The 25,105-nt window shown below is 36.0% G+C and overlaps 6 protein-coding genes and 1 pseudogene across 6 annotated transcripts; 3 read left to right on the top strand and 4 right to left on the bottom strand.

The window, feature by feature from the left end:
- Window positions 1-854: 854 nt before the first annotated feature.
- LOC18019263 (mitogen-activated protein kinase kinase kinase 17) lies at window positions 855-1,892 on the bottom strand. The gene has a single exon (XM_006399663.2). It carries the CDS (start codon window positions 1,890-1,892, stop codon window positions 855-857), a length of 1,038 nt encoding a protein of 345 aa, XP_006399726.2.
- Window positions 1,893-4,160: 2,268 nt separating this feature from the next.
- LOC18019262 (mechanosensitive ion channel protein 10) lies at window positions 4,161-7,436 on the top strand. The gene is made up of 6 exons (XM_006399662.2): window positions 4,161-4,349; window positions 4,740-6,109; window positions 6,204-6,327; window positions 6,429-6,722; window positions 6,808-7,010; window positions 7,096-7,436. Exons 2-6 carry the CDS (start codon window positions 4,749-4,751, stop codon window positions 7,340-7,342), a joined length of 2,229 nt encoding a protein of 742 aa, XP_006399725.1. The 5' UTR covers window positions 4,161-4,349; window positions 4,740-4,748; the 3' UTR covers window positions 7,343-7,436.
- Window positions 7,437-8,837: 1,401 nt separating this feature from the next.
- LOC18019260 (S-protein homolog 4) lies at window positions 8,838-9,311 on the top strand. The gene has a single exon (XM_006399660.1). It carries the CDS (start codon window positions 8,838-8,840, stop codon window positions 9,309-9,311), a length of 474 nt encoding a protein of 157 aa, XP_006399723.1.
- A 3,192-nt stretch (window positions 9,312-12,503) lies between these two features.
- On the bottom strand, window positions 12,504-13,856 carry LOC18019259 (protein BIG GRAIN 1-like D). Its single transcript, XM_006399659.2, has one exon. The coding sequence runs from the start codon at window positions 13,754-13,756 to the stop codon at window positions 12,647-12,649; it is 1,110 nt and encodes a 369-aa protein (XP_006399722.1). The 5' UTR covers window positions 13,757-13,856; the 3' UTR covers window positions 12,504-12,646.
- A 2,563-nt stretch (window positions 13,857-16,419) lies between these two features.
- LOC18019258 (omega-amidase, chloroplastic) lies at window positions 16,420-19,328 on the bottom strand. The gene is made up of 10 exons (XM_006399658.2): window positions 19,008-19,328; window positions 18,795-18,911; window positions 18,302-18,526; window positions 17,866-17,959; window positions 17,526-17,600; window positions 17,330-17,408; window positions 17,230-17,245; window positions 16,937-17,017; window positions 16,763-16,845; window positions 16,420-16,660 (listed from the first exon to the last, which is right to left on the bottom strand). Exons 1-10 carry the CDS (start codon window positions 19,239-19,241, stop codon window positions 16,585-16,587), a joined length of 1,080 nt encoding a protein of 359 aa, XP_006399721.1. The 5' UTR covers window positions 19,242-19,328; the 3' UTR covers window positions 16,420-16,584.
- Window positions 19,329-19,843: 515 nt separating this feature from the next.
- LOC112086757 lies at window positions 19,844-21,003 on the bottom strand (annotated as a pseudogene).
- Window positions 21,004-21,778: 775 nt separating this feature from the next.
- On the top strand, window positions 21,779-22,450 carry LOC18019257 (17.6 kDa class II heat shock protein). Its single transcript, XM_006399657.2, has one exon. It carries the CDS (start codon window positions 21,852-21,854, stop codon window positions 22,320-22,322), a length of 471 nt encoding a protein of 156 aa, XP_006399720.1. The 5' UTR covers window positions 21,779-21,851; the 3' UTR covers window positions 22,323-22,450.
- The last annotated feature ends 2,655 nt before the right edge of the window (window positions 22,451-25,105 follow it).

Genomic DNA, 25,105 nt, shown 5'->3' with positions numbered 1-25,105 from the left:
AATTGATCTTCTTTTGAGGCCATTACACGATTTTATTGATGATATGATAATCATATTTTTCCTATTGTGAAAAATGAAAAAAATGAAAAATCGTTCACGCAATTCCTCCGGGGTTTGGCTCCCATTGGCAGAGATTCTTCTCCCATTTCTGAAACAATTTATATTTTTACTTAATGTAGAGTACGATAATGCCCAAAAAAAAAAAAAAGGTTTATGAACTATACAAGAAGACCCACATACAACAAATTAGTTAAGAAGAACAATGAGATTTGAAAAAGAGATTTTTGTTCAGGCTTGTAAACAACCTTGACGAGAAATGAGAGAGAAGAGGAAGAAGATAGCGACAAAAACAATTTTAAATAGAAAAAGTATTGGGATTATAGGAGATCGTCCCCTTTCTTCAGAAATAAAAGCTTTTGCCGGGCCAACTAATGGATCAACCCTAGTACTCAACTCAAGTGCCAAATTTATTGTAGTATTTGGTTATATATTCATGTTTTGCATTTGAGTCTAGACTGCAAATGATACAGTTTTTGCTAAATCTGTTAAGCATTTCCCTTTTAAGACAGATATTCTTGTACTAAAAGTTTGTGTTAAATCTCATAAGCATTTTCCTAACATACTAAAAGTAAACTTGTACCACTGTTGTCGACCCTTTTTTTGTGGTTTCCCCGATTTAAATCAATTCCAGCTATGATATGGCCATATGGGATTACAATATATATACATACACCTGTTGCAAATATGTATGTATGTATCAAATATGAAAATAAATTGGTCGACAAAACAAAAGTAACCAATAAAATATTTCATTATACATACTAAAAGTAAACAGTGATAACAAATTCAGCACATTACTGAACAGTAACTAAATTGGAGACCCAAAGTTTCAGGAGTACACCCAAAAATTTCTTAAACTGTGAGTGCTTAGACTGACAAATCTTCGATTTCAGGGGCTTCTCCAAAGTATTCATTGAATCTTGTCTGATTCTCGATTTCACATTCAACAGCAACGACTTTTTTCTCTCTTCACAGGTGGTCACATCGGCAACAATCTTCTCCTCTTCCCGACGCAAAAACCGATGAGACAACAAATCATTTGCGCTCCCTCTTTCCTCAGGATTCCTTGCGAAACACGTTTCAATAAACTCCCTTGCAACGCAAGGCACACTCTCCGGAATCACTGGACTTTTACCATCAAAGAGAAGAACCTCGAGGACAGTTTCGTTAACTCCTCCCCATGGATTCACACCTGTATACATCTCCAGAACCAAGCACCCTAACGACCACAAATCTAGGGCTTTCTTCGCAACACCGTCCTTGAGAGACTCCGGTGACATGTAAGCAGGCGCTCCAACAAACGGGAAGTCGATTTTCCAGTATTCAGGGACTTCTCCGACTTTTAAAGAAAGTCCAAAATCAGATATCTTCAACTCGTACCAATCTTCACAAGGGAAGACAAGGATGTTTTCCGGTTTGAGATCGCAGTGAACATAACCGTGACCGTGTATCGAAACCAAACCTTCGAGAATCATACGCGTGAAGTCTCTGATTATCGGATCCGGCAATTTTCTGTCTGTGGTGGTGTGTTTGTCCATGAAGTCATTTAAGTTTCCTCCGGATGCGTACTCGAGAAGCAATTTGTAGACTTTGTCTCCGTTATATGAGAGACCTTCTTCCAAATAGTCTCCGAGACATTCAACGATTCTTGGACGACCTCTGAGTTCGCGCAGAATCTGAAGCTCTCTGTTGAGAGAGTCGTAGTCCTCGGCGTAAGAGCTTTTCACGGCAGCGTGAAACGAGGAGCCGTCGCTTCTAGTGTATTTTACGAGATCAACAGAACCGTAAACACCTGTGCCTATAAACTTGACGAATTCTTCGTTTGATTGCATCTTTTACTTGCAAACAGGCTTGCTCTAGGGCTTCTCCAAGTTCGAACCTGAGTTTTATAACCTTATTGGCGACCGCCCTATTTCGAACGCAAGATTATAATATTATCTTTTAAGTAAAGTTCATATCTATATATCTATCTAATTAACAAAAAGAATCCGTAATTAAGCTTATTTTGTAGTTTGTACTCTAAAATATCTCATATTTATGGTTTATTATATTTTTGTGCTTTTGAAAGATAACATATCATCAAAAATACTAAATATGAAAAACCAGTAACAACAAAATATTAATACAAATCAACCTTGCTTTGTGATCAATTGTAGCTAAGAAGACCTAAAAAAAATTGCGGCGAGAGAAAAATATTTAGAGTTGTCTTCATCTTATTACTTGCTCTCTTAATATACCCTCATAACTGTCTATAGAAAGAAAAAAATGTAAAATTTTCTTTGAATATTAAGAGAATGATCGCATTTCAAAGTAAACAACACAACGAGGTTATTATGTTTTACTGTTACCCCAGAGGCCAAGAGTAAGTAAAACTTCACGTGGCGGCTTGTTCTTTTTCTTGAGTGAGAGATGGGCTTGATATTGGGCCTTTCTTCTTGCCCATTTGAATCTAACCTTTTGGTTTGCTTTTGAGACCAATCACCAATTTGAGTTTGTATATTATTTGACATGCTACAACACATGTTCAGTTGTAGGATTAACAGGATGATTAAAAACAGCTATTTAGTAAATCGATCAAAATGAAAGTTAATGGAGCCAGAGGGCTGTCTGGTCAGCAGCCCAACAAATGTTTTCTTTTTTCGTGTTTACCAAAAATTATATTAAAAAAATGTAGTTTAATAAAGAGCTGTCACTTTTATCGTATGTAGTTATGTACCAATTTTTAGTTTATTAATCCATTTAATTGGTTTTGTGTTTGACTCTGACTACTATGTGAAGTTAAAATTGATGAACATTTGTATCGATCACCTTTAACACTACGCCGCAAAGTTTTCGATAATTATTCGAAATTTGATGCACGTAGATACATTTTTTACAAGAAACGTATATTATTTTGGACACTCCATGTGTACAGCGGAATAGTACATAACTCGCACATGTTAAATACATAAACTAAAAACCAAGTTTTTTAGTCTGAACAGAAAAATATCAGGTTAGTAATTGTGCAACGTTTATTCGACGACGTTTGAATTATTTTTGTCGGTTCTGCGACTTTGGAAATTTGGATGGTCGAGTTAACTACGATTGGTTAACTAACTCGTAGAAATTCGTTAGACGATAATAATAGTCTCAGTTAGATAATGATATCAAAATCTCCCACATAGATAGATGACCAATCACCAATTAATTAGTTGTATAGTAGTAAATAGTACTCTTTAGAATCATGCTCTTTAGCAACGACATAATGGAAATGATTGTGACAGAGACTAGTATAGTCACCACTAGTCAGTGGTCAAATAAAAATATAATTTTGTATTGCGTCATGCGTGTGTAACCAAAAAACAAATTGTATATCACCAATGAAAGGTTTCAAAATGTAGTTGATCAATCTAAATAATTGATTTTATTGTTTGATTCTCATTAGTACTATACAATTATATTAATTCTCGTGTACATTTGGAATTTGAAATTTTGAAATTTGTTGCACTTGCAATGTTTACAAAATAGTACATATTTTTATACTGACATTTTAGGACAGAGCAGTGTCTTTTTGTCAGCTAGTACATAGGAGTTATGAAGCGAATTTTATAATAAATAGGATTTAGGTTAGATACTTTGACTAAAAAACAGGTTTTGTGTGGACATTTTCCCCAATACATAAGGATTTACATTGAGTTGAATCCAACATACTAATATAAAATTAGCAACTTTGCTGTTGACGAAAAAAGTTAGGAGTTTAGCAATACATCTTTAGAGACTTGGAATTTAAATGGTCGATAAACTACTCCACCATCTTGGCATCTTCAATTTATAAAGTAATAAAATGATAAGTCCCAATTGTTTTTTTCTTTGTTTAGTAGAAAAGTGATTAGGTTTAAACTTCTTGATATCTCTCTCTCCCTCTTCGGACCCCCTTTTAGTAATTAGTGTAAGATCTTGTCTTTTTTTTTTTTTTTTTGTCGTCCAAGTGTAAGATCTTGTCAATCCTTTTCTTTTACCACTTTCCTCTTTCCATGTATTGTTTTTTAATTATTTGGCTTTTCGTATTTGTTGGCTTCTTCTGGGTTTAAGCCATTTTCTCAAGCCAAGTTTTTCCACCGCTGCTATTATTTGCTTCTTTTTAAGTTCATTATCGACTTTATTCTTTACCAAATGCTTGAATTCTTCCATCTCTTCTAATTATTCTCTTCAAACGTGCTGTCTACTACTATCTCCTAAGATCTTGCTCTTTTTTGGGTCTTCTTCTTCAAAAATGAGCTGATACTCACCGAAGAATTAAGTTTTTTTTGGTAACCTCATTTCCCTCTCTTCTAACTGTATTTTTTTATAAGATTTTACTTTGTTTCTTTTCCTCTGGGGAAGTTCAGATTTTTCCTTTCCTGGGAAAGTTTAGATCTTTCTTACAGATTTAGTAGGGACAAATGATGAGTTCTTTAAATTATCTTGCTCTATATATCCATTGACTCTGTGACAAATCTCTGCTTAAAGAATTTAGATTTTTGGATTCCTCATTTTATCATTAAAAACTAAGAACAAGCGCCTGAGTTTCTTAAACCCTCTGTCCAGAAGGTCATTTTGTTTTAGTAACCAAGTCTCTAATTAATTATAATCGAGCTAAAAATTGGTACTTTATCACCCCCACAGTGTTCTTTATCTTGTTTTTGGGGGAAAAATTTCAGAGCAGTCAAATGGATGCTAATAGCATTGGAATGGCGGAACGAAAGAGTAGTAATGGAGGAAGAGAAGTAGTTATCAATGTTTCAGGTGGGGAAGCATCAAAGGCTTCTTCAAAGATGGCTTCACCAGAGTCCGAGAAAGCAGTGTCAATTAATAAAAGCCCTTCTCCTGAAATCTCTAAGCGTGTTGGTAGCCCTAACAAGCCTCCTAGAGCTCCAAATCCGAGCAATGAGGGTCTAACTCAGAGGAAATCTTTTGCGAGGTCGGTTTACTCGAAACCCAAGTCCCGGTTTGTGGAACCTTCTTGTCCTGTAGACACAAGTAATCTAGAGGAGGAAGTTAAGGAGCAACTTGGTACTGCTTTTTCTTTTAGTAGAGGTTCCCCTAATAACAAATCGACCAGGAGTGTCGGTTCAACGACACCGTTGACTCCGAGTAAAGCTGCTGAGGTGGAGAAAGACGAAGATGAAGAAATCTACAAAAAGGTGAAGCTGAACAAAGAGATGCGTAGAAAGATAAGTGCATTGACATTGATAGAGATAGCTTTCTTTGTGGCGGTTTTGGGATCTTTGGTTGCTAGTTTAACCATTGATGTCCTGAAAACTCACAACTTATGGGGGCTAGAAATATGGAAATGGTGTGTGCTTGTGATGGTTATATTCAGCGGAATGTTGGTGACGAATTGGTTCATGCGTGTGGTTGTGTTCCTCATTGAAACAAACTTTCTGCTGAGGAGAAAAGTGCTCTACTTTGTGCACGGCTTGAAGAAGAGCGTCCAAGTCTTCATATGGCTCAGCTTGATTCTTGTTGCTTGGGTGTTCCTGTTCAACCACGACGTGCGTCGGTCACAGGCAGCCACAAAGATCCTCAATGCTATAACCAGGACTCTTATCTCCCTTCTTACGGGATCATTCCTTTGGCTGGTGAAAACACTCTTGTTAAAGATCCTTGCCGCGAATTTCAACGTGGTTAACTTTTTCGACAGGATTCAAGATTCTGTTTTCCACCAGTATGTTCTGCAAACGCTCTCTGGTCCTCCGCTTATCGAAGAGGCAGAGAGGGTGGGGCGTACGCCAAGCACAGGGCATCTGAGTTTCACGAGCGTAGTGAAAAAAGGAACGGTTAAAGAGAAGAAAGTGATTGATATGGGGAAAGTTCATAAGATGAAGCGTGAGAAAGTTTCCGCTTGGACAATGCGGGTTTTGGTTGAAGCAGTTAGGACTTCAGGTCTTTCTACAATCTCTGACACATTGGATGAAACAGCATACGGTGATGGGAAAGAACAAGCTGATAAAGGAGAGATTACTAGTGAAATGGAGGCTTTGGCTGCTGCTTACCATGTCTTTAGAAATGTTGCTCAGCCTTGCTTCAGGTTTGAAAACAACATTCATATGCTCTCTTTTTTCTTCTTTTCGTGTGCATTCTCTAATGGAAATCTTTGGATTTGGTTATATTTTTTTTTGCAGTTACATAGAGGAAGAAGACTTGCTTAGGTTCATGATTAAGGAAGAGGTTGATCTTGTATTCCCTTTGTTTGACGGTGCCGCAGAGACCGGGAAAATCACCAGAAAAGCTTTCACAGAATGGGTGGTAAGTCTTCTCAAACACTTTCATGCTCTTTATTCTTGATTACAGTTGTGAATCTGTGTTTCTTGATTTTAGCGACTTGTGTTGTGTTGCAAATTGATCAGGTTAAGGTGTATAATAGCCGGAAAGCTCTTGCGCATTCCTTAAACGACACGAAAACAGCGGTTAAGCAGTTAAACAAACTTGTGACAGCGATCTTGATCGTGATTACTATTGTCATCTGGCTGCTGCTTCTAGAGATAGCGACGACTAAGGTTCTGCTCTTCTTCTCCACCCAACTCGTGGCTCTGGCTTTTGTAATCGGAAGCACTTGCAAAAGCCTCTTTGAGTCCATTGTGTTTGTCTTTGTTATGCATCCTTACGACGTAGGTGACCGCTGTGTCGTCGACGGTGTCCCGGTAAAACCTCAACACCAAAGCTCCAATAAACTCATATGATATGTAAAAAACTGAACTTTTTACATTCTTTTGGTTTTTTCTTCAGATGCTGGTTGAAGAAATGAATCTGTTGACGACGGTTTTCTTGAAGCTTGACAACGAGAAAGTGTATTATCCAAACGCAGTTTTGGCCACAAAACCTATAAGCAACTACTTCAGAAGTCCGGATATGGGAGAAACAGTGGAATTCTCCATCGCTTTTTCGACACCAGTCTCGAAGATTGCACATCTCAAAGAAAGAATCGCCGAGTAAGTACCACCTTTCACTCGTTTGCAATGGTTCGGTTTGTAGATCAAATCTTGATTTTGAGTTGTTGTGCGTGTAACCGATCAGGTACTTGGAGCAGAATCCGCAGCATTGGTCACCGATACACACGGTGGTGGTGAAGGAGATAGAGAACATGAACAAGCTGAAGATGGCTCTATACAGCAACCACACCATCACTTTTCAGGAATACAGAGAGAGGAATATCAGAAGAACCGAACAGTCTTTGGCGATTAAGAAAATGTTGGAGGATCTTCACATCGATTACACTCTCCTTCCTCAACATGTTCATCTCACCAAGTCCGACAGAAATTGAGTTTGTCTCGGATATTACCAAACGTTTAGTGGTCACTGTTTTGCTTAGACTTTTTTAGACTAGAAGATGAAATCAATTTATCCCCAGTTCTTAACAGACTCAACTTAAATCCTATATATGAGTGTCGATCAAATGCTTCTTCTAATCAGAATTCCGCTAAAATTTAAATTTGAACATATTTATCCTGCATCACAAATCTTGTTAGTTTAGCAGATTTCTAACCACTAATTTTGACAAGCTAATTTTCACTGATTTTTCTTTTTATGATCAGATTTTTAGAGATGCTGATGCACAATCACATACTGACGACATGTGGAAGATCATATCATTTATTGGTGATGGATTACATATTTAAGGATATTTATCTAAACTACGTTAATGTAAAATCTATAAAACATGATATCTCATCTTTCATTGGATAGTTTTTTCCTTTGGGATCTTTATCAATATTGATACTGTACCACTACAGTTAACTTTCCCTTTTGTTTCCATATATACACTGTACATTCATCAATTTATTTTTGGAGACAGAATCCAACAACGATATGGACCCATCAAAGATTTCTTATGATTACCACTGCAAATATTATTCGTAGAAAACACTTTGATCTTACAAAAAAAAAAAGATAGCAATTATGAAGAAAGCACAAGAAGTTTATGTGGTGGTAATATTTCTACTTATCCCATTAGCGTTGTCACAAGAGGAAACCATTGTTGCAACTAATTGGGCTTTTCTGAAAACAACGGTGGTGATTAACAATCGTCTTGGTGGTGGTTTGAAATTAATCCTCCACTGTAAGTCTAAAAATCACGATCTCGGGGTCAAAACTCTCGCACCGGATAGTTCTTGGTCATTTAGTTTTAGACCAAATATTTTTGGAACAACACTCTTTTTTTGTCATTTTCAATGGGCTCAAGAATCACACTGGTTTGATATCTATGATGATTACAGAGATGGTGTTCGTAAGGGTAATCCCTGCATCGATTGTACGTGGAATATAGACCAAAATAAGCCATGCAGATTTAACCAAAAGACTAATGTATTTGACCTGTGTTATGATTGGAACAAGTAATTTTCTTTACTTTATTAATATTCTCAACCTGAATTTCTTTGAAACTTAATGATATAGGTTTGCTTAAAATCTGAACCGAAACCATAAAAAGTTATCCATGTACTAGATTAGAATTTCCTTTGGATATTATTATTCATAAACCGGAAAGTCAAAAAAATTTGAACCAAAATCAAATTGCAATAAATTTTGCACAGCCTATATAAGACTAATCAAATTTTATGCATAAATATTGATGATATTCTACCATAACTATTAACTTAACTTCCTTTTGTTTCGCTACAATGCATTCAACAAATTATATTTTGGAAACAAATCTAATATCGTCATGTACATCTACACGAAGACTTCTTTATATATAGCAATTCAAATGAAACAAACAGTATTAATTCAGCAAATACATACATAGTTTTATTCTTGCAAAGATGGCAGCAATAATCCAAAAAACACAAGTTTATGTGGTGGCAATATCTCTACTCATCCAAATAGCTCTCTCACAAGTGGGAAACATTGCTTCATCAGATGTTGATCTTAAGTGGTCTACTCTTCAATCACTAGTGAGGATCACAAATCGCCTCGGTGATGGTTCGACGTTAAACCTCCATTGTAAGTCCAAAGACGACAATCTCGGCCTCCAAATCGTAGCTCCGAATGGCTCGTGGTCGTTCAAGTTTAGACCAAATATTTGGGGATCGACAGTGTTTTCTTGTCATTTCACATGGCCTCGAGGACATTCAACACATTTTGATATATACGATGATAGCAGAGATGGTGTTCGTAAAGGTATACCATGTATCTACTGTTTCTGGGATATAAGCAAAGATGGGCCATGCAGGTTCAACGATGCAACTGAAGCCTTTGATATATGTTATTATTGGAACGGGGAACGAAAGGAATAATTTTGTATTCTTTTTCTTATTTTATATTTTAAAATAAGGAATGTATTTTGCAATCGTCTGGGCAAAACAATAATGTATCCTTTTTAATTACTTCGAATTGGATTTAGGTTTGCAAGTAATTGTGAAAATAGAGAGAGTATGAAATGAAATTGACCAACGAGTCATTAGCTTAACTGGAGTCAACACTTTATTTTGGGAATTGAGGGCAAATGATTTTTCTGGGCCTATAAGTGGGTGCCCCATGCAAAATCTCATAATATTATATGAGCCCACTGGGCCAGACAGAGCTTTGTTCATTAATTTAACGTTTTCATTGTCTAGATTAATATGATTCTGAACTGTGTGTCAGAAACTGATCCTATATGCTGCGGAGCCTCCAAATTTTAAAACAAAGATTATGTGCTCGAGCTTATAGATAACACTGAAACGAAATATCTCCAACTAACAATGGTAAGAATTTGTTATATTAATTTCACTATATGTATTATCTTTTGCTTGCGTGATTACTGCGTACGTATTAAGTATTTAAGTCGTACAAAGTAATCATTGTGATCTTTTGAATATTCATTTACAAAGTCAAAGGGATACGTCTTTTTAGTCTTACAAAACCATATCGTGCTATGCACTAAAAGATTTGTAGCATGTTTAATGGCACTTATAGAATATTACTAGCTTCTCGTTTAATTACTCTGTTTAAATATACGGTTGTTCGATCCAAAGCTACAAACTCATAAGTCACAACTAATTAAAATGCATATAGATACTGTATATGCAGAATATTTTTATTTTATGTTACATATTCATTATTTAAGCGTTTGAAAATTTTAATCAATAAATATGAATTTATATCTTCCATAGTTGAGGAGACTAACAAGTAACAATGAGCTTTAAACAAAAATTGTAACTAAAATTTCCAAGAAATTGTATATACACTCGAGAATTTGAATTTCATGGTATAATTAGCAATAATACTGTACTTGTCAATCACTTAACAAGAGCGTTTACATCCCCGACATGTCACATGTGAACCAATGCAATATGTGTATCTGTATATAATTTGCGTATCCCTCATCCAATAATCTTAATACACCATAATTTACTTAAATTCATTACGTCGTAAGTGCAATCATTAGGAGTTTGAGGGAGTATTGTTGTGTGCAAATACATGGCACGATCTTTGATTAAATTATTTACTTCGTTAAATATACTTAGGTGTTGAATTGGAAACAAGAATTTGGTTTTATTGGCGGAATAATACAAATCCGCCGCATAATTGAGTAGTTGTTTGGAGTAATACAATAATATCAAGCTTATTATTGATACATACATTTAAGGAGCAAGCAAGTTTCACGGTTCCTCAACACCCAATCTAAGCCACACGGGTTACCTGCTTCAGACCAAGCACCATCAGTATTACATATCAGTCAGTAATGCATTTTAACTTAATTTTTTATTTTCTTTTGCTTTCTTACACGTGTATTGAAAATTTGCATACATTTAAGATACATATTTAAAAAATTTATACGTTAAGCAAATAAAACTTTATACAATTCGAATTGGGAAAACTTCTCAGAAAAATGTATTTCACTGATATACTATCAATAATAATATACATAAATAAGTCATCAGTAAAACTTGCCACCTAAAAGTTGGAATCTAAGATATTAACACCCTAGTTTGATAGCATAAAATCGTCTATAATCAAACTACATGATAAAGCTAGTATTGCAAAGCAATTTAAACTAAAAGGAATCAACCTCAACACTTTTAAACCAAAAATAAATAAATCAAAATGACTTGACAAGGACTGAAAATGGGCCATGTGTACGAGCGACCGTGCGTGTGAGATATCTTTGTGTTTATGTAAATTGTTTTTATATTATTTTATTGAGAGAAGTAATGGGGAAGATTGTAATCGGAACTTTTAAAGATGATCAAAGTGAAAAAGAGAAGTAAAGCAAAAGCTCTCGACTTTCTCTGTTCCCATGGAAGCATCATGTTCATCCATCGCTACAATCCTTTTGCTTTATTTTAAAATTACACTTTTTTTTCTTGCAATTGTATTAAGCTTTAATATGTCCATTCACGATCTGTTTCAGTCACCCCCTTTGCTTCTCATTTGGATATCGAATTTCTCGATTCTCCCTCTTTCTTTTCTTTTTATTCCCAACAAACAGCGATTCGATGTTTTATTAGTTTACACGCTTTATATTATTGTATACGATGCGATTATTGTTACTTTAGTATACATAAATTTTGTAATATTTGAAGCTGAATTTTGTGTACCCAAACTAATATAGAAAGTTTCCGTGATAATTAAAATAAATAAACAGTATCTATGTACAGCTAATATATGAGATTTTAAAGAATGTTGAATTGATTATTTATTTTTGCAACTGCTCAAACTCACATAATATGTACATTTTATAATGGTTTATCATGGTTTTGGGTAAAATACTAAAATTAGATGGTCCAGTAAAAGACTGAAACAGATATTTTTGAAGAGAGACAAACGTACATTCTACATGGACCAATGTAGCAGCTGTGTTTTTCATTTTATTGAACAAAAAATATGAATTTTGAAACACTGTTCCGCTGCAATATGCACATTATATTTTTGAAAGATGACCAAGTACATTTGATTTTGTGGTTGTGCTGCTGTAAATTTCAACTTCACCAAACCATAGTCTATAAGTTTTTTTTTTTTTTAGTGTTCAATGCATAAAGAGATGCAAATTAGTTTATATGTAAAAGTGTGTGCATTCGTGAAATTTTGGATCTAAAGTAGGTAATAGATACATATAAAAGAGAAAGTTGGTAGATTGGGTGTTTCCCTTTGGGATCATCAACTACTTTTTCAATAATCTTATTATCCTCCACAAATCATTAAACTTTGCACGTAACGGATCCCTCTCAACAATATCATCGTCAAAATTCTCTACTTGTCTTTTACAATGGCTATTTTTTGGATATTTAGATGTCAAGTTGAGATGCTGTTAAGATTTTTTGTTCTTTTTCAATCTCCAAAAGAGTGTTTAAACACTGTCCAAGATTATTAGAAAACTGTAGAAATAGTTAATCTTTCTCATTTTTTTTAATAGTAAATAGAAGAAGTGAAAGGTAAAATGAGGTTATGAGAAAAAAAAGGATTGGATCAAATATTTACAAACACAAAATTTTATATAACACGATATTTAGTTACAAAATCAAACACAGATGTGAAGAATCACATGACATTTCGTTTTTTTTCCATCAACAATCACATGGGATTAAAACTAAGAAAACGAAAATCTAAAGAAAAGTAACCAGAAAACAAAAAAGAGAAAGAAAAAGCTTCACAAGATCAAACCAGCATAAGTGGTTTCATACACAGGAAGTTCGTCACCGTACATGTTATGATGATTTCCAACTAAATCCAGCTCAAACAAATCCGAACTCGAATCACTTGCATCATCATCGTCATCATCCTCATCTTCATAATCCTCGAAATCATTATTCTTGACCAAACTGTTTTCATGATTCTTGCGATAATCTCTCAAAAACTCTCTCGCAATCTCCTCCACTGATCTCCTCCCTCCACCTTCCACATTCTTCTTCACCGACTTTCTGATGTAACCGTTACTGAAATAATCTTCTTCTTCCGCTTCTGCGTAGAGCGAAGATTTCTCTACATAGGATCTGCTATCAGGGACGACGACATTGACCGGAGAAAACCTAACGCTTCGTTTGATACGATCAGATGATTTCTCGTAGCTTTTGTTCAGACAAGACCTGGAGAAGGAAGAAGCTGAAGAACACGTCGTAGATGGATAATAATCAGTTGGTTTCCTAACGAAAGCAGAATCGTCGTAGCTCGTCTTCCTTGGATAACTCTTAACCGCCGTTGATTGTTTGGAATTGTTGTTGCTGAACAACGAATTGATGAAATTAACGATTCGCACTCCAGGTGAAGCTGGAGTTTTGGGCTTCTTTTGATTACTCGAGCTCTTCGAAGATCTTCTGATTCTCGTGTTTTCCCAGCTCTCGTCGTATCTCGTGATTTTCGGGACGTCGGAGGCGTAATCGTAGTCGCTGGACACTCGGATTGCTCTGTTCTGGTGAAACAGAGATTTGTCCTCTGTTTTTCTTGGTTTTGTCTTAGATGGGCCGAAACATAATGGCCTTGAAGAAGATATCTTTTTACCGTGAGTTGGTTCGGTGTCGGAAGATGAGAAAATGCTGGAGTTGGAATCCGAGGAAGACGATACAGAGCCGAAGAACCGATCTCGGTGGATTTTTCGGTCAGGAACTGATCTAGTTACGCTGATGCTCTGTTTTTTGGTAGTGTTAACAGAGCCGACAAAAGGTTGGGTTTTGTGGGTTTTGGGATCGATGGAATTGTAGATTTCATCGAGGAGAGTGGAAGAGAATGACGGGTTTCTAGATTGGGTTTTGGATTTATGCATGATTTGTTCTGAGAAACTCGACAAAAAAAGGAGATTTAGGAAGAAGAAGAGACAAAAGAAGAAAGAAAGAGATGATGTCTCTAACTGTTTTGTTTTGTTTCTTTCTCGGAAGTTGTAGAGAGAAGAAGACGACGACGAATGATAGAGAAGAGAGGGAGAGAGAGGAGTTATATATAACTGGCGATCTCGGCGCGTGAAGTTCACGTATACTTACCAGATGGACCACACAAGTGCATTCATCAAATTTTTTTCTATGTATGCATGTACCTAAAACATTTTGTCATATTAACCGTTTTTATGTCATTTTCCACATAATACTAGGGAGTATGGACTGATGATTTCCTATTGAATAGATATCTTAATTGTTCCTATAGATTATAGAATAGATGTCAAACTAAAGTTAAAATTCTCCCTAATGAAGTATTCATTGAAGTTCGTAAATTGGATTCAGTCACTAAATCAATGAAAAATTAAGAATCATCTACTTAACAAAACTAATTAAGAACATGTTTGCAAACACATTTCATTTTGGTATCTATTCGCCGAATGCAAAATCGAGCCCTACCATACCAAAATGAGTTGTCTTGTCTCAAATTGTCAAAGACAGATCTCGATCGAGTGTAGGTGGGTTTTGGAAAAGGAAGTAATTAGAATCAAGCAGGCTCTTAGATTAATTAAATAGGCTAAATGTTTTAACTTTAAGCAAAGACTCTTTCCTACACCCACATTGCCGATAGGTTGTCTGGACAAGGACAGGTTAAGGAACTGTACTTGTTTTGAGTCTTTTTCAGTCTCACATGCTTACTTCCTTTCTTGTTCCTTGATTGTTCCTCATTTCATCAACACTTATGTCTTGTTGTTTCCATTCTACATCTTTATCACAATTTGGCCGATGTTTTCCATTTTATATTATCTCATTATCACATCCAGTTTCGAAGAACCCCCCGTAAATATTGTTTCTAGTTACGCTAGACCATAGATGCTTGTACAAAAATAGAATGATACAAAACACCTTTGAAATCAAGCAAGTGATATAGTACAGAACAGAAACTTATATAAAAATGATTTCTTGTTTGATTGTTTGGAAAACCAAAATATTTGTGTTTGTTTTCACGTCCCATTAAAATTAAATTATTATGTTGATAGACGTTAAAAAAATATGCTGATAATTAAAAGGGTGCAACATAATAATTGTTGGTCAAATATCATTTACGATATTTTAAATTTAAACAAAAAGGCAATAAAGTGGCAAGTTGATTTTTTAAAAGTTTTTATTGTAAGTTATTTCATAAGTTCTGAAGTGAAACCTATACATCTCCAACTGATAGACGTTAAAGCAATTCGAATTAGATAACACACTGTTTGTAAAACTCAGTTTGGTAGACTAAAGTTGATGTTTGCTTGACCAAAGTGAGGATGGTAAATTTTGAATCAATGGATTATAGTTTAGGATAATGACATATAGTCTATTAATTTGTATGTGTGTCATTGTTGTGTTAACACCCACATTCAAATTTAGTAGAAAAAATGTTGTTGAAAAAGAATTACAAATAATTACAAACAAAAAGAAAAGAAAAAGTAACATTGTAACAACATTCATCATACTACATTAGATGGAAATGAAACTTGCAATGGAAACAACTATTGAGTTTTAGGGATGTGTGCAAGAAAAACAGAAAATTAAAAAGGAAAGAAAATCGCACGGGCGAGTCAGAGATTCAGCTGCTCAGGGAGAGACAATAAGCGCTGACACATAAAAAAGAAAGATTCATTCACGCGGTGTAATAAGGGCTCAAGCTCAACTGTGTCTGTGTCTGTGTCTGTGTGGGGTCCCACACGTGACCTGCCACGTGAACCATATTGCTGTGTTTTCTCCATATATTGGGACCCTCGCACGTGCGGCCTCCTCACCCACACGCGTACGGCACTTGTGCTTTCGCAGAGGGATGGACCACTCTAGCCTATCGGCTTGGGCCACGTGTCTCCTCCAAAGACGAGAACACACACACTGTCAATGTTTGTTGTAAGCTGTTACTGCATTTTGTCGTCCGGTCATTTATCATTCAACAATCCTCCACGGATCATCCATCTTCTAAAAATCAAGAGTGGAGGCCTGACAAAGCGTTATGTTCTATCATTTTCAAATCTTTTATCCACTTGGATCCTATTTCAGAAAATTCTATGAATATTTGATCTATCAGCAAACTCGATATACATTCTTGATTCTTCACAATTACATTACGTTTTACTTGAAAGCGTTGTGATGCAAAGGGTTGAGCAATTAAGTAAAACGTTAGTTACAATATAAATTAACACTAATCTAACGGTTAAACAAATCTTCTCAGCAAACACATTTGTTTTCTGTTACCATTTCCAATTGCTTTCGAAAAACCTATTATTGCAGTTATAGATGTTAATTTAAGCATATGAGGTGATGGTATGAAAATAAGAGATGTTTTCCGAAGGCAATGACGTATTTGCTTATCCTAGTGAAAAAGCTTACAAGGGCAAGAAAAGAATCCCATCCAATATTCCAAAGTATGATTACGATTCTCTGTTATTTTTATTGCAAATTAGTTTCTTACACATTATGATCACTAGGCTTTACAGTTTATAAACAGGCAAAACAGGCTCAGCTCAATAGTCGACATCCCAAGTAGGTGTTGATGATATTAACTTAAGCATAACTTATTTATTTTTGTTCAATTTAAACTCAAGGTTGCAAAGAATTAACCGGTCAAGAGGTTGTAACTTGGAAGTAACCAAATTGTGCTCGACTCACACAATCTAAAGATAGTATCTCAGATGTACAAATTCTGCTGCATTCACTAAGAATTCAGGCGTTGTACGTCTACAAGCTGGTAGAGATCTCCCCGCCGCTGCTTATTCAACGGAAGGCTCGTCCTGAGATGGCAAAAACAGAGGTCCAATCAGCGGATGATTATTGATTCCATCAACAACGGGATTAAAGAGAAACCAGGAAAGTTACAGTGTTGCCGTGATTACCTTCGTTGTTCAAGGATAGAGTAATCAATCTCTGCTATGATAATGTCCTCCTCATGCTCAGTCGTCGCTAGTACTTCTCCAAACTGTCGAATAAGTTTTATGTTTACGAGTTTAGTGCTCAACTAAAGCTTCATTATCAATCAAATAACACCGAAAAAAGGGTCTAATGCTTACAGGCCCAACGAGTGTAGAGTGTCCCCAAGCCGTGTAGCCAGCTCCTGAATCTCTGGCAGGTGAGCATGTCGCTACATATAACTGGAGAAAGTTGCACACATATTTCTATCAACTGCTCCTTGAATTTGATAGAGTCGATATAATAGTAAAACTCGTAGAGAGCAGAAGAATATACTTGTATTGTTAACTCAAAAGAGAAATGCCGGTTTTTCTAATAATCTATCAGGAAATCTCACAAAACTTGCGTTTCTCATTGAGCTGTCAATACAAGTATTTTAAATTGGTTCATTTACCTGATTATCCGTAGCCCTGAAATGGAACAAATCAGATCGAGTAAGCGTTGAGATTTACTCATGAATAACGAAGCCAGGAAAAGTAGATAGTGAATTGTACCTAGCCCTTTGTAGTAACTCCCAATGCAGAGGTCCAGTTGTCATGTTAAATGCTCCTGGGTAGCACAGCAAATGAGCCCCTGGAATTAAAACATGTGGATGATGAGGTTCTATAGAATGCTAATGGACCTGGAAAAATAAAATAAAAGAGGAAGCAAGAAGTCCATTTGCATAAAGCATATAATATAAAGACTCACCTCTTGCAGCGTATATCATAGCTAACTCCTGGAATCGGATATCATAGCAGATACCTATTCCAATACGCCCCACATCTGCAACAACCAACAAAACCATTATTCTCAAGTGCTACAACGCATTTGAGATTTCTCCTATGTACTAGAAAGCCAAAGGAGATTAGGACCTACTATGACCTCATTACTCATTAAAGACATTTCTATAGTCAAAATAGTTGTCAAGGTCTTAGAAGCGTATTAGTAAATGTTATTGCCAATTATTTTTTAGATACTAGAGAGATAATACATGATTGTTTATGCATAGCATGGCGAAGAATTTTGGCAAAAAAAGAAAGATTGAAACCTGTGTCGACGATTGTTGGTGTCTCTCCAGCAGTAAGAGTTTTTGATTCCATAAAAGTAATCTTCCCGGGAATGTCTATATCAAATAAATGTATCTGTAGGCACAAGTGCAAACAAAATCAATTACGAACAAGATGTTCTGAGAACTGATAAGATAACTTAGGCTCCAGGAGGAAGAATTCGAGCCAGAACATAATTAACACAACATTCTGATTACTGATTTAAGTCTATTACATCCCGACAACTGATGACAATATCTACAAATTCTCAACTTTGGCTTTGTATCGCCTTTTAACTTTCAAAAGATGATTCAAGATTTCAGAAGCGAGATTTAGCATATCCTTTAACAGAGATTATATGGCCTAGAGCAGAGGAAAGTTCATTACTTTCTTCTATGGAAGTTTGAGATGAAAGTTTGAATCAGGAAAAAGTCTAACCTTGCGATGCTTAGCTTTCAGCTCCCCATCGGAACCAAAGACACAGCAAGTGTTATACAAACGATCCCCAAATCTTTCTGGTATAGAGCCACCGATGATTGTAATCTTGAGACGTTTAGAAACTTCAGAAAGCATAGCGGTTGAAGGAGAAGCCTCTCCACCTGCATCAATGTCCTCCGCATAAACTGGGAAACTATCATTGGAATACGGACTGTTCCAAATCTCCTGAAACCAAAAATCCATCGATTGTTTTTAACCCTTTTGAGACAAGATCACTAGCTTATACCTATCGTAAGTTGTACAGAACATTAGAATTGACCTCACAATGAACTGTGAGCTAAGCTATTTGTGGTAGCATTTTACAGTATAAGAGAAAGTCAAAATTTTCAAGCACGAGCAATAGAATTCACGAGCAACTAAAACAATTCAAAATCTAACAAAAACCAATGTAATGTGAATTTCGCAGGTTAATTAATGTAAGAAGAAAACTGACAGGTAAGAGAACAAGCTTAGCTCCCTTGGAAGCAGCTTGTTCGATGGCGTTCTTGGCGTGAGAAATGTTCCTCTTTTTGTCAGCCGTCACAGATAACTGACACAATCCGATGTTGAACTACAATTTCCCAGGAAACGAAGACCGATCAAAAAAACGAAAGTGATCGAAAAAACCCAAGAAAGTCGACAAGCTAAAAAAGGAGAAAGAGCAAACTTTGGTCAACGGAGGCGCCGGGAGGGGAAGAGCAGAGGGAACTCTGGCTTGGTCGGGTTTGAAAGAGGAAGCCATGGAGGAGATGGATCTTAGAGGTGGGAGTGTGAGGGTGTGATGAGTGATGGGTCTCAGAGAGAGTTTAGGGAGGAAAACAGATTTGAGGCGAGAAAGAGGATTATTAGGGTTTAAAAGAATCTTCGAATTGAGGAGTGAAGATGAAACAGCTGACTTCATTTCACTTTAACTCGTGTCTGAATCAGGTAGAGATGATGATAATGATACATCCCTTAAAGCATGACACCGAAATTATCAAGGCTGTGTGATTGGTAAGTAGGTGGACACTAACATACAAAGTTGCGGTCGCGGTCGCGGTTGCGATCCAGCCGTATTGATACGGTTGTGTCGTTGTTTTATTAACTGCTTTATCATTCATACTAATCAAGTTGAAATTACATATTTATTGTGGACTTGACACGGACATCGTCATCTAGTAGAGGAGATAATAGTAATTTAAATTTTGTAAGATCTACTTACATAAACATATCACAAAACTAAGAAAAAAAATTAAAAACTCACCCATTTGACAATGAAAATTTGGAAAGAAAATCAACGCATAGTCCCAATTAATATTCATTTAATTAGAATAGAAAATGAAATTTTAAAAATGAAGCAATGAATTTGCGTGACGACAAAAAAAAACGAACAACGTATTTGTGTATGTGTGTTTTTGTGGTGTAATGGGTAGTTAAATACCTTCAAAAAATTAACACTTGAGATTTTAGAACAACATAAGTTTATCTTACCCACACCTTAGAAGTTGTTAATCGGAAGCTACCTCAGAAGTTGAAATCTTTCTTTTTCTTCCCATCCTGATCACGCTTCCTTTTCTTGGAATGCTCAGCGACCATGTCACTGAAATCCTCTGGCTTATTGCGTAGTTTCTCCACTTCTCTTGCCTCCTCATACTTGGCAGGCAAAACACTCTCCATGGCTTCCAGCTCTTGTGGCTGTAAACTGACGTCCACACTATCTGTCTTTTGTCCTCTCAGCAAATCAACCCTTTTGGCTTGAGTAGCAGTTTTAATAACGTACGTGTGTGTGGTTCCCAGCAATCTTCCAGGAGCAACACTTCTCTCTATCTTTTCTTCAAGTACCTGACATAGAGGCCTCTTAGGTTCCTTACGAAGTTCAATACCATCTGGTGTCTCTATGCCAATTGGAGTGCTTGACAGTGTATCAGCCCCGTCTTCAAGTTCCTCTTCATCCATTTCCTCGTCTTCCTCTTCTTGCTCTTCCTCTAAATCACCCCAGTGCTTGCTCTTATCAATATGGATTTTCAGATACGAAGGAGGAGGACCATACCTCTGCATCTTAATTAGCCTTCAGGTATACCAAGAGCTTCTCTTAGTTCATATGACAAAGTCCCTCCTGGTTTCATCTTCCTCGTCAGTTTAGCCACCTCAAATTCCTTCCCTTCAAAATAAAGATCCCCAAGAGATATCAGCTTAGGCTTTGTTTGGTGCTTGAAGAATGCATCATGTAGAGCCTGGTAGTCAATCTCCATCTTTCCCATCTTTGGTTGCATTCTCTCCCGTTGCTTCTGCTTCATCTTTTGACCATCCTCTTTCTCAACGTAAGCCTGTCTAACTTTCTCAATGCCAGTTGCAGCAATGAAACCTGGAAGATGAAACGGCTTCTTCTTTATACCACGTTTTCCCTGCAAATACTTTCTCCTCTCGGACCAGTGTCTAGGAACAGGAACTGTGTTCCGATACGACTTCAAAAACACCAACAACTCCTCTGAAACCTGTAGCTGCGGATCCGCCTTCTCCTTAGCATCGGCATGGGATGCTTTGTTCTTCTTCTTCTTCCTCTGCTTACGACTGTTGCGCCGGAGACGGTCGCTCTCACGAGATTTCTTCGAGGAAGAGGTTATGTTACCGCTCGGAGCGACGCTATTAACGTTTGCGATGGTTGTTGACTCGACGGTCGTCATATTCTGGTGCAGTGTAAGGGACGGATTTGTAGCTCGATCAAAAGTTTTTTTGTGTATTCTCTTGAGACCTACCTCGCAAGGAAGAATGAGAAAATCTCTTGTTTAAGGAAGAGAACTATATATATATATAGACGCCTCTTTTAGAATTTAACCGTCTAATGAAGAATACTCCTAATCAAAAGTAAGAATAATCCTTTTTTTTTTTATCTATTTCCTATTTCCTAATCAAAATACAAAATAGATACAAAGGAAATATTAAGTAAAAATCCTTTTTTATATATCTAGTTCCTATTTCCTAATCAAAATAGAAAATAGATACAAAGGAAATAGTAAGTAAAATAAATAAAGTCGTTAGAACCCTTGATTGTTGGCTTCAAGGATGCTGCTATTCGGCTAAATCTAAGAGTCGGTGATGCCAAATTGCCAAACTTAAACTTAGAAAAGAAAAAGAGTTATAGGTTTTATATCCAAGGAACAACCGCCATACTCCTTGTTTCAAAGTCACATGTCTAATGAAATTGTGCCAAACCGGATAAAGTAATTCCCGAAACAGAAAATAATGGGCCTTGGTACTCGTGATTTAAAAGCCCACATTTATCCAAAACGATTCACAAAACCAGAACGATCAAGACGTTTCTCGAACAATACGGAAAGCGCTTCAAAACTTGAAAGTGGAAAATATCAGACCGAGACGTTCGCTCTTTCCACATTTCTCCAGAAATCTCCATCTCCACTCCTATATAAACCTCACGAACTCTCATACAATCTCCATCAATCATATCCAAAAAAAACAAGAAAATCAAAGAGAAGAAGAATCAAGAAAGCAGCACACAGCAACACTGCAAGAAATGGATTTGGGAAGATTTCCGATAATCTCGATCCTCGAAGACATGCTCGAAGTCCCCGAAGAGCACAACGAGAAGAGCCGCAACAATCCCTCGAGAGCTTACATGCGAGATGCCAAGGCAATGGCGGCTACACCAGCTGACGTCATCGAGAACCCGAACGCGTACGCCTTCGTCGTGGACATGCCTGGGATCAAAGGAGACGAGATCAAGGTTCAGATCGAGAACGAGAACGTGCTTGTGGTGAGTGGAGAGAGGCAGAGAGAGAACAAGGAGAAGGAGAATGATGGTGTGAAGTATGTGAGGATGGAGAGGAGAATGGGAAAGTTTATGAGGAAGTTTCAGCTGCCTGAGAATGCTGATTTGGAGAAGATCTCTGCTGTTTGTCATGACGGCGTTTTGAAGGTGACTGTTCAGAAGCTTCCTCCTCCTGAGCCTAAGAAACCAAAGACTATTCAGGTCCAAGTCGCTTGAGTTTATGGATTCTCTGTTTTGCTTTATTAATGTTTGTTTAGTTTTCTGGTTTGAATGTAATCGGAATGTGAAGAGACTGCGTGCGTGTGTTTTAAGATGGAATAAAAGTTGTTCCTCTGTTTTAATCTTTCCCCTTGTTGCATCTTCAAATTAATGAAGTTTGTTTAAGAAACCCCCAATGGATTTCCTCTGTTTCTACAGAGTTCAATAAACTTCTTGTCCTTCCCCTTAATTGCTTTGGTTGTTTCTCTATCAAGTATTCAGCAGTTTAGCTGCGCTGGCTTTAAAGTTCGAACCAAACTAACTCAAGTTAGTTAGTATCTCGATATCTCTTACATAGTCAACAGAAAATACTTTTAGGTTCTGCAAGTAGATATTTTTTTTTAAACCCACCCTGATGCTCTTAAGTCCGTTGGACACTGAATAGATCCAAACAATTTATGAATCTGATAAGTGTGATGGTTTTATGAAACATGTCTGCAAGAATTCTAATATACATTACAAGTTTGAGATTACTTTCATCGAAACAACTTCAAAATTCAAAAAACAAAGTAGCTTTATAAATGTCAGTATAATTTTCTTATCATTCAGTTCAATTATTTCAGTACTTTATTTAAGCTGGCAATGGATTTCTACAATATGTGTCACTCTATTCCGTTTGACTTTTTTTCTTTTCTTTTCGTTTGCTTAGATTTGATGCATCTCTTTGTGTGTATTGGGCGAATTATACTGATCATCTGTATGTAGACATTAACAAGTATGTTACAAATTTTTGTTCTTCTCTTACAAGGAATTCTCCCAATAAACCTGAGCCTAGTTAATCAGCAATTCAGCCTATAAAAGCTTTTCAAATTGCGTGTAATTGTATGGTTTTGTCTTAGAGTATAGTAGGTCTTTTTTAAATTAATGCTTAATTCACAAGGACACACCAGGATTTTGATGAAGATACATTTAGAATTTATGTAGTACGGACATATTCGTGAATCAATAACCTCAAATCAGGTTATAAAACATACCACTTCGATGCAATATTATGCTAAATCTCTACGACACATCATTGATGAGTTACTCTAGGATCTTGTCTACCTTAATTTTCATAATCGATTCATAATTATGTATGTTCAGATGCAACGCAGGTTTACTATCCTGTGGTGAGTGCAAGTTGCCTTCTTTCACAACCCTGAGATTAAGGTTACCTTGCCTCCCGACATTATGATATTCTCCAGGATAAATTGATGATCTGTTTTATTCCGTCCTCTACCCTTGATCCTGAGTTTTGGTCTGTAATTAGAAGAAATCTAGGTAATAAGTTATATTTATATGTGTGTTCACTCTTTTCTCGTTCAGCGAAAAGTCCACATAACAGTTCTAAGTTGAGAAGATTAGTTAAAAATAAAAAAAAGTTTTGATCCGTCATTTCCTGATTAAAGATAGAATAACGTGAATCTAGGCGAAGAGGATGGAAGAGGCCACTTTGTAAATGTAAGTTATGAATATAATTAATTAAAATTAATATAAGGAGAGCCCCTAATGAGTAATGCCTTGGTTTGGAAAGTCGAGTAGACACAAAAAGAAAAAAGAAACAAAGAGTGGGACCAAAAGTCTCCATCGGCCACCTAACGTGCCACACCGCCAAATATAAGCCTCACCAATGTCCGATACTTCCTTGACGTGTTCACATTCCTTTCTCTTTAGCTTCTCGGTACAATCATTTGATATCTTTATCGTATTATATTAAACTATACATTATTCGGTTCCTTCTATAAAGAATATAAGATATGTGTGTGAACACCCACTCCACAAGTGTATAACAACGTTTACAAAATGTTGTTGACAAAATAATAAAATAAACAAATAAAAGAGTGGTGGAGAGAGATGTCCATATCTAAAACTCATCTTTTCGCAAACATCTGAAATTCTGAATAGTGAGAGAATCATACGTGTATCGTTCTAGGTCTTGCTCCTCATCATCTCAACATCGATTATCAAATGGGATATTTTCGAACATAATAATATGATGTATCACAAACTATTTGAATTTATAAATAACGTATACGAAGCTATTTTCTAAACATCTAAATAGATTTGGAAAACTAGCATTTAAAATATTATTGCTGTATTTATTCCACCGATGATCTAAGATTTTTTTTTGTTGGTCTAATTTTTGTTGTTGTTTTTCTAATCTTCATTAAACTCTACATACTAGACTACTAGTTCAAAATTGTCTCATTTCACACTGTGATAAAAGGAAACAGTATTCTTTTTTTGTTATTGTCGTCTATTACACTGCTTTCACTAGAATATGCAAACAGAAATAACATTTTTAAAAAATAGAATTATAGTTACTGCTACAAATGCTCTCCTACTAAGTCCGAATTAATGTGAACGTGATCCAATTGATTTGAGGTTTTTCTAAATCGAAAATATATTTAAAAAAAAAATAGTGATAGCCATGAGCCATCTCTTATACACTGATAAATTCATTTCGCAGTCTATAGAGTATAGACTATTTACTATTATATAGCCAATAGTAAAACGACTACTTTAATAATATATATAGTTAGTTCACATTCCAAGCAGAGCATATTGGATTGATTATTGCATCCACCTTATTTTTAGTTGTCTGTCTGGTTAAGTAGCACAACATAGTGAGATCTATATGTATGTATATATATCCACTAAATTATATTTTTATAATAATTATTCACAGAATTAATTACTATTCTGACATGTAAATATTTTGAAAATTTATTTCAAACAGATTTGTTTTTATATTCGTCATT

The sequence above is a fragment of the Eutrema salsugineum genome, unplaced genomic scaffold, assembly GCF_000478725.1.
Source record: "Eutrema salsugineum unplaced genomic scaffold, Eutsalg1_0 scaffold_2, whole genome shotgun sequence".
In the NCBI taxonomy this organism is placed as follows: Eukaryota; Viridiplantae; Streptophyta; class Magnoliopsida; order Brassicales; family Brassicaceae; genus Eutrema; species Eutrema salsugineum.
Note: the sequence above shows the minus strand (reverse complement) of the source record. Positions and strands in the feature narration are given on the sequence as shown.

Bases quoted from the DNA above. Each gene is read 5' to 3' on its own strand.
- LOC18019263 (XM_006399663.2), bottom strand. From the start codon at position 1,892: ATGCAATCAAACGAAGAATTCGTCAAGTTTATAGGCACAGGTGTTTAC.
- LOC18019262 (XM_006399662.2), top strand. From the start codon at position 4,749: ATGGATGCTAATAGCATTGGAATGGCGGAACGAAAGAGTAGTAATGGA. The intron at 6,110-6,203 runs GTTTGAAAACAA...TTTTTTTTGCAG, and splicing joins GTTGCTCAGCCTTGCTTCAG to TTACATAGAGGAAGAAGACT. The intron at 6,723-6,807 runs GTAAAACCTCAA...TTTTTTCTTCAG, and splicing joins GTGTCGTCGACGGTGTCCCG to ATGCTGGTTGAAGAAATGAA.
- LOC18019260 (XM_006399660.1), top strand. From the start codon at position 8,838: ATGGCAGCAATAATCCAAAAAACACAAGTTTATGTGGTGGCAATATCT.
- LOC18019259 (XM_006399659.2), bottom strand. From the start codon at position 13,756: ATGCATAAATCCAAAACCCAATCTAGAAACCCGTCATTCTCTTCCACT.
- LOC18019258 (XM_006399658.2), bottom strand. From the start codon at position 19,241: ATGAAGTCAGCTGTTTCATCTTCACTCCTCAATTCGAAGATTCTTTTA. The intron at 17,601-17,865 runs GTTTCAATCTTT...TGGTTGTTGCAG, and splicing joins ACCAACAATCGTCGACACAG to ATGTGGGGCGTATTGGAATA. The intron at 17,409-17,525 runs GTGAGTCTTTAT...TTTTAATTCCAG, and splicing joins TATGATATACGCTGCAAGAG to GGGCTCATTTGCTGTGCTAC.
- LOC18019257 (XM_006399657.2), top strand. From the start codon at position 21,852: ATGGATTTGGGAAGATTTCCGATAATCTCGATCCTCGAAGACATGCTC.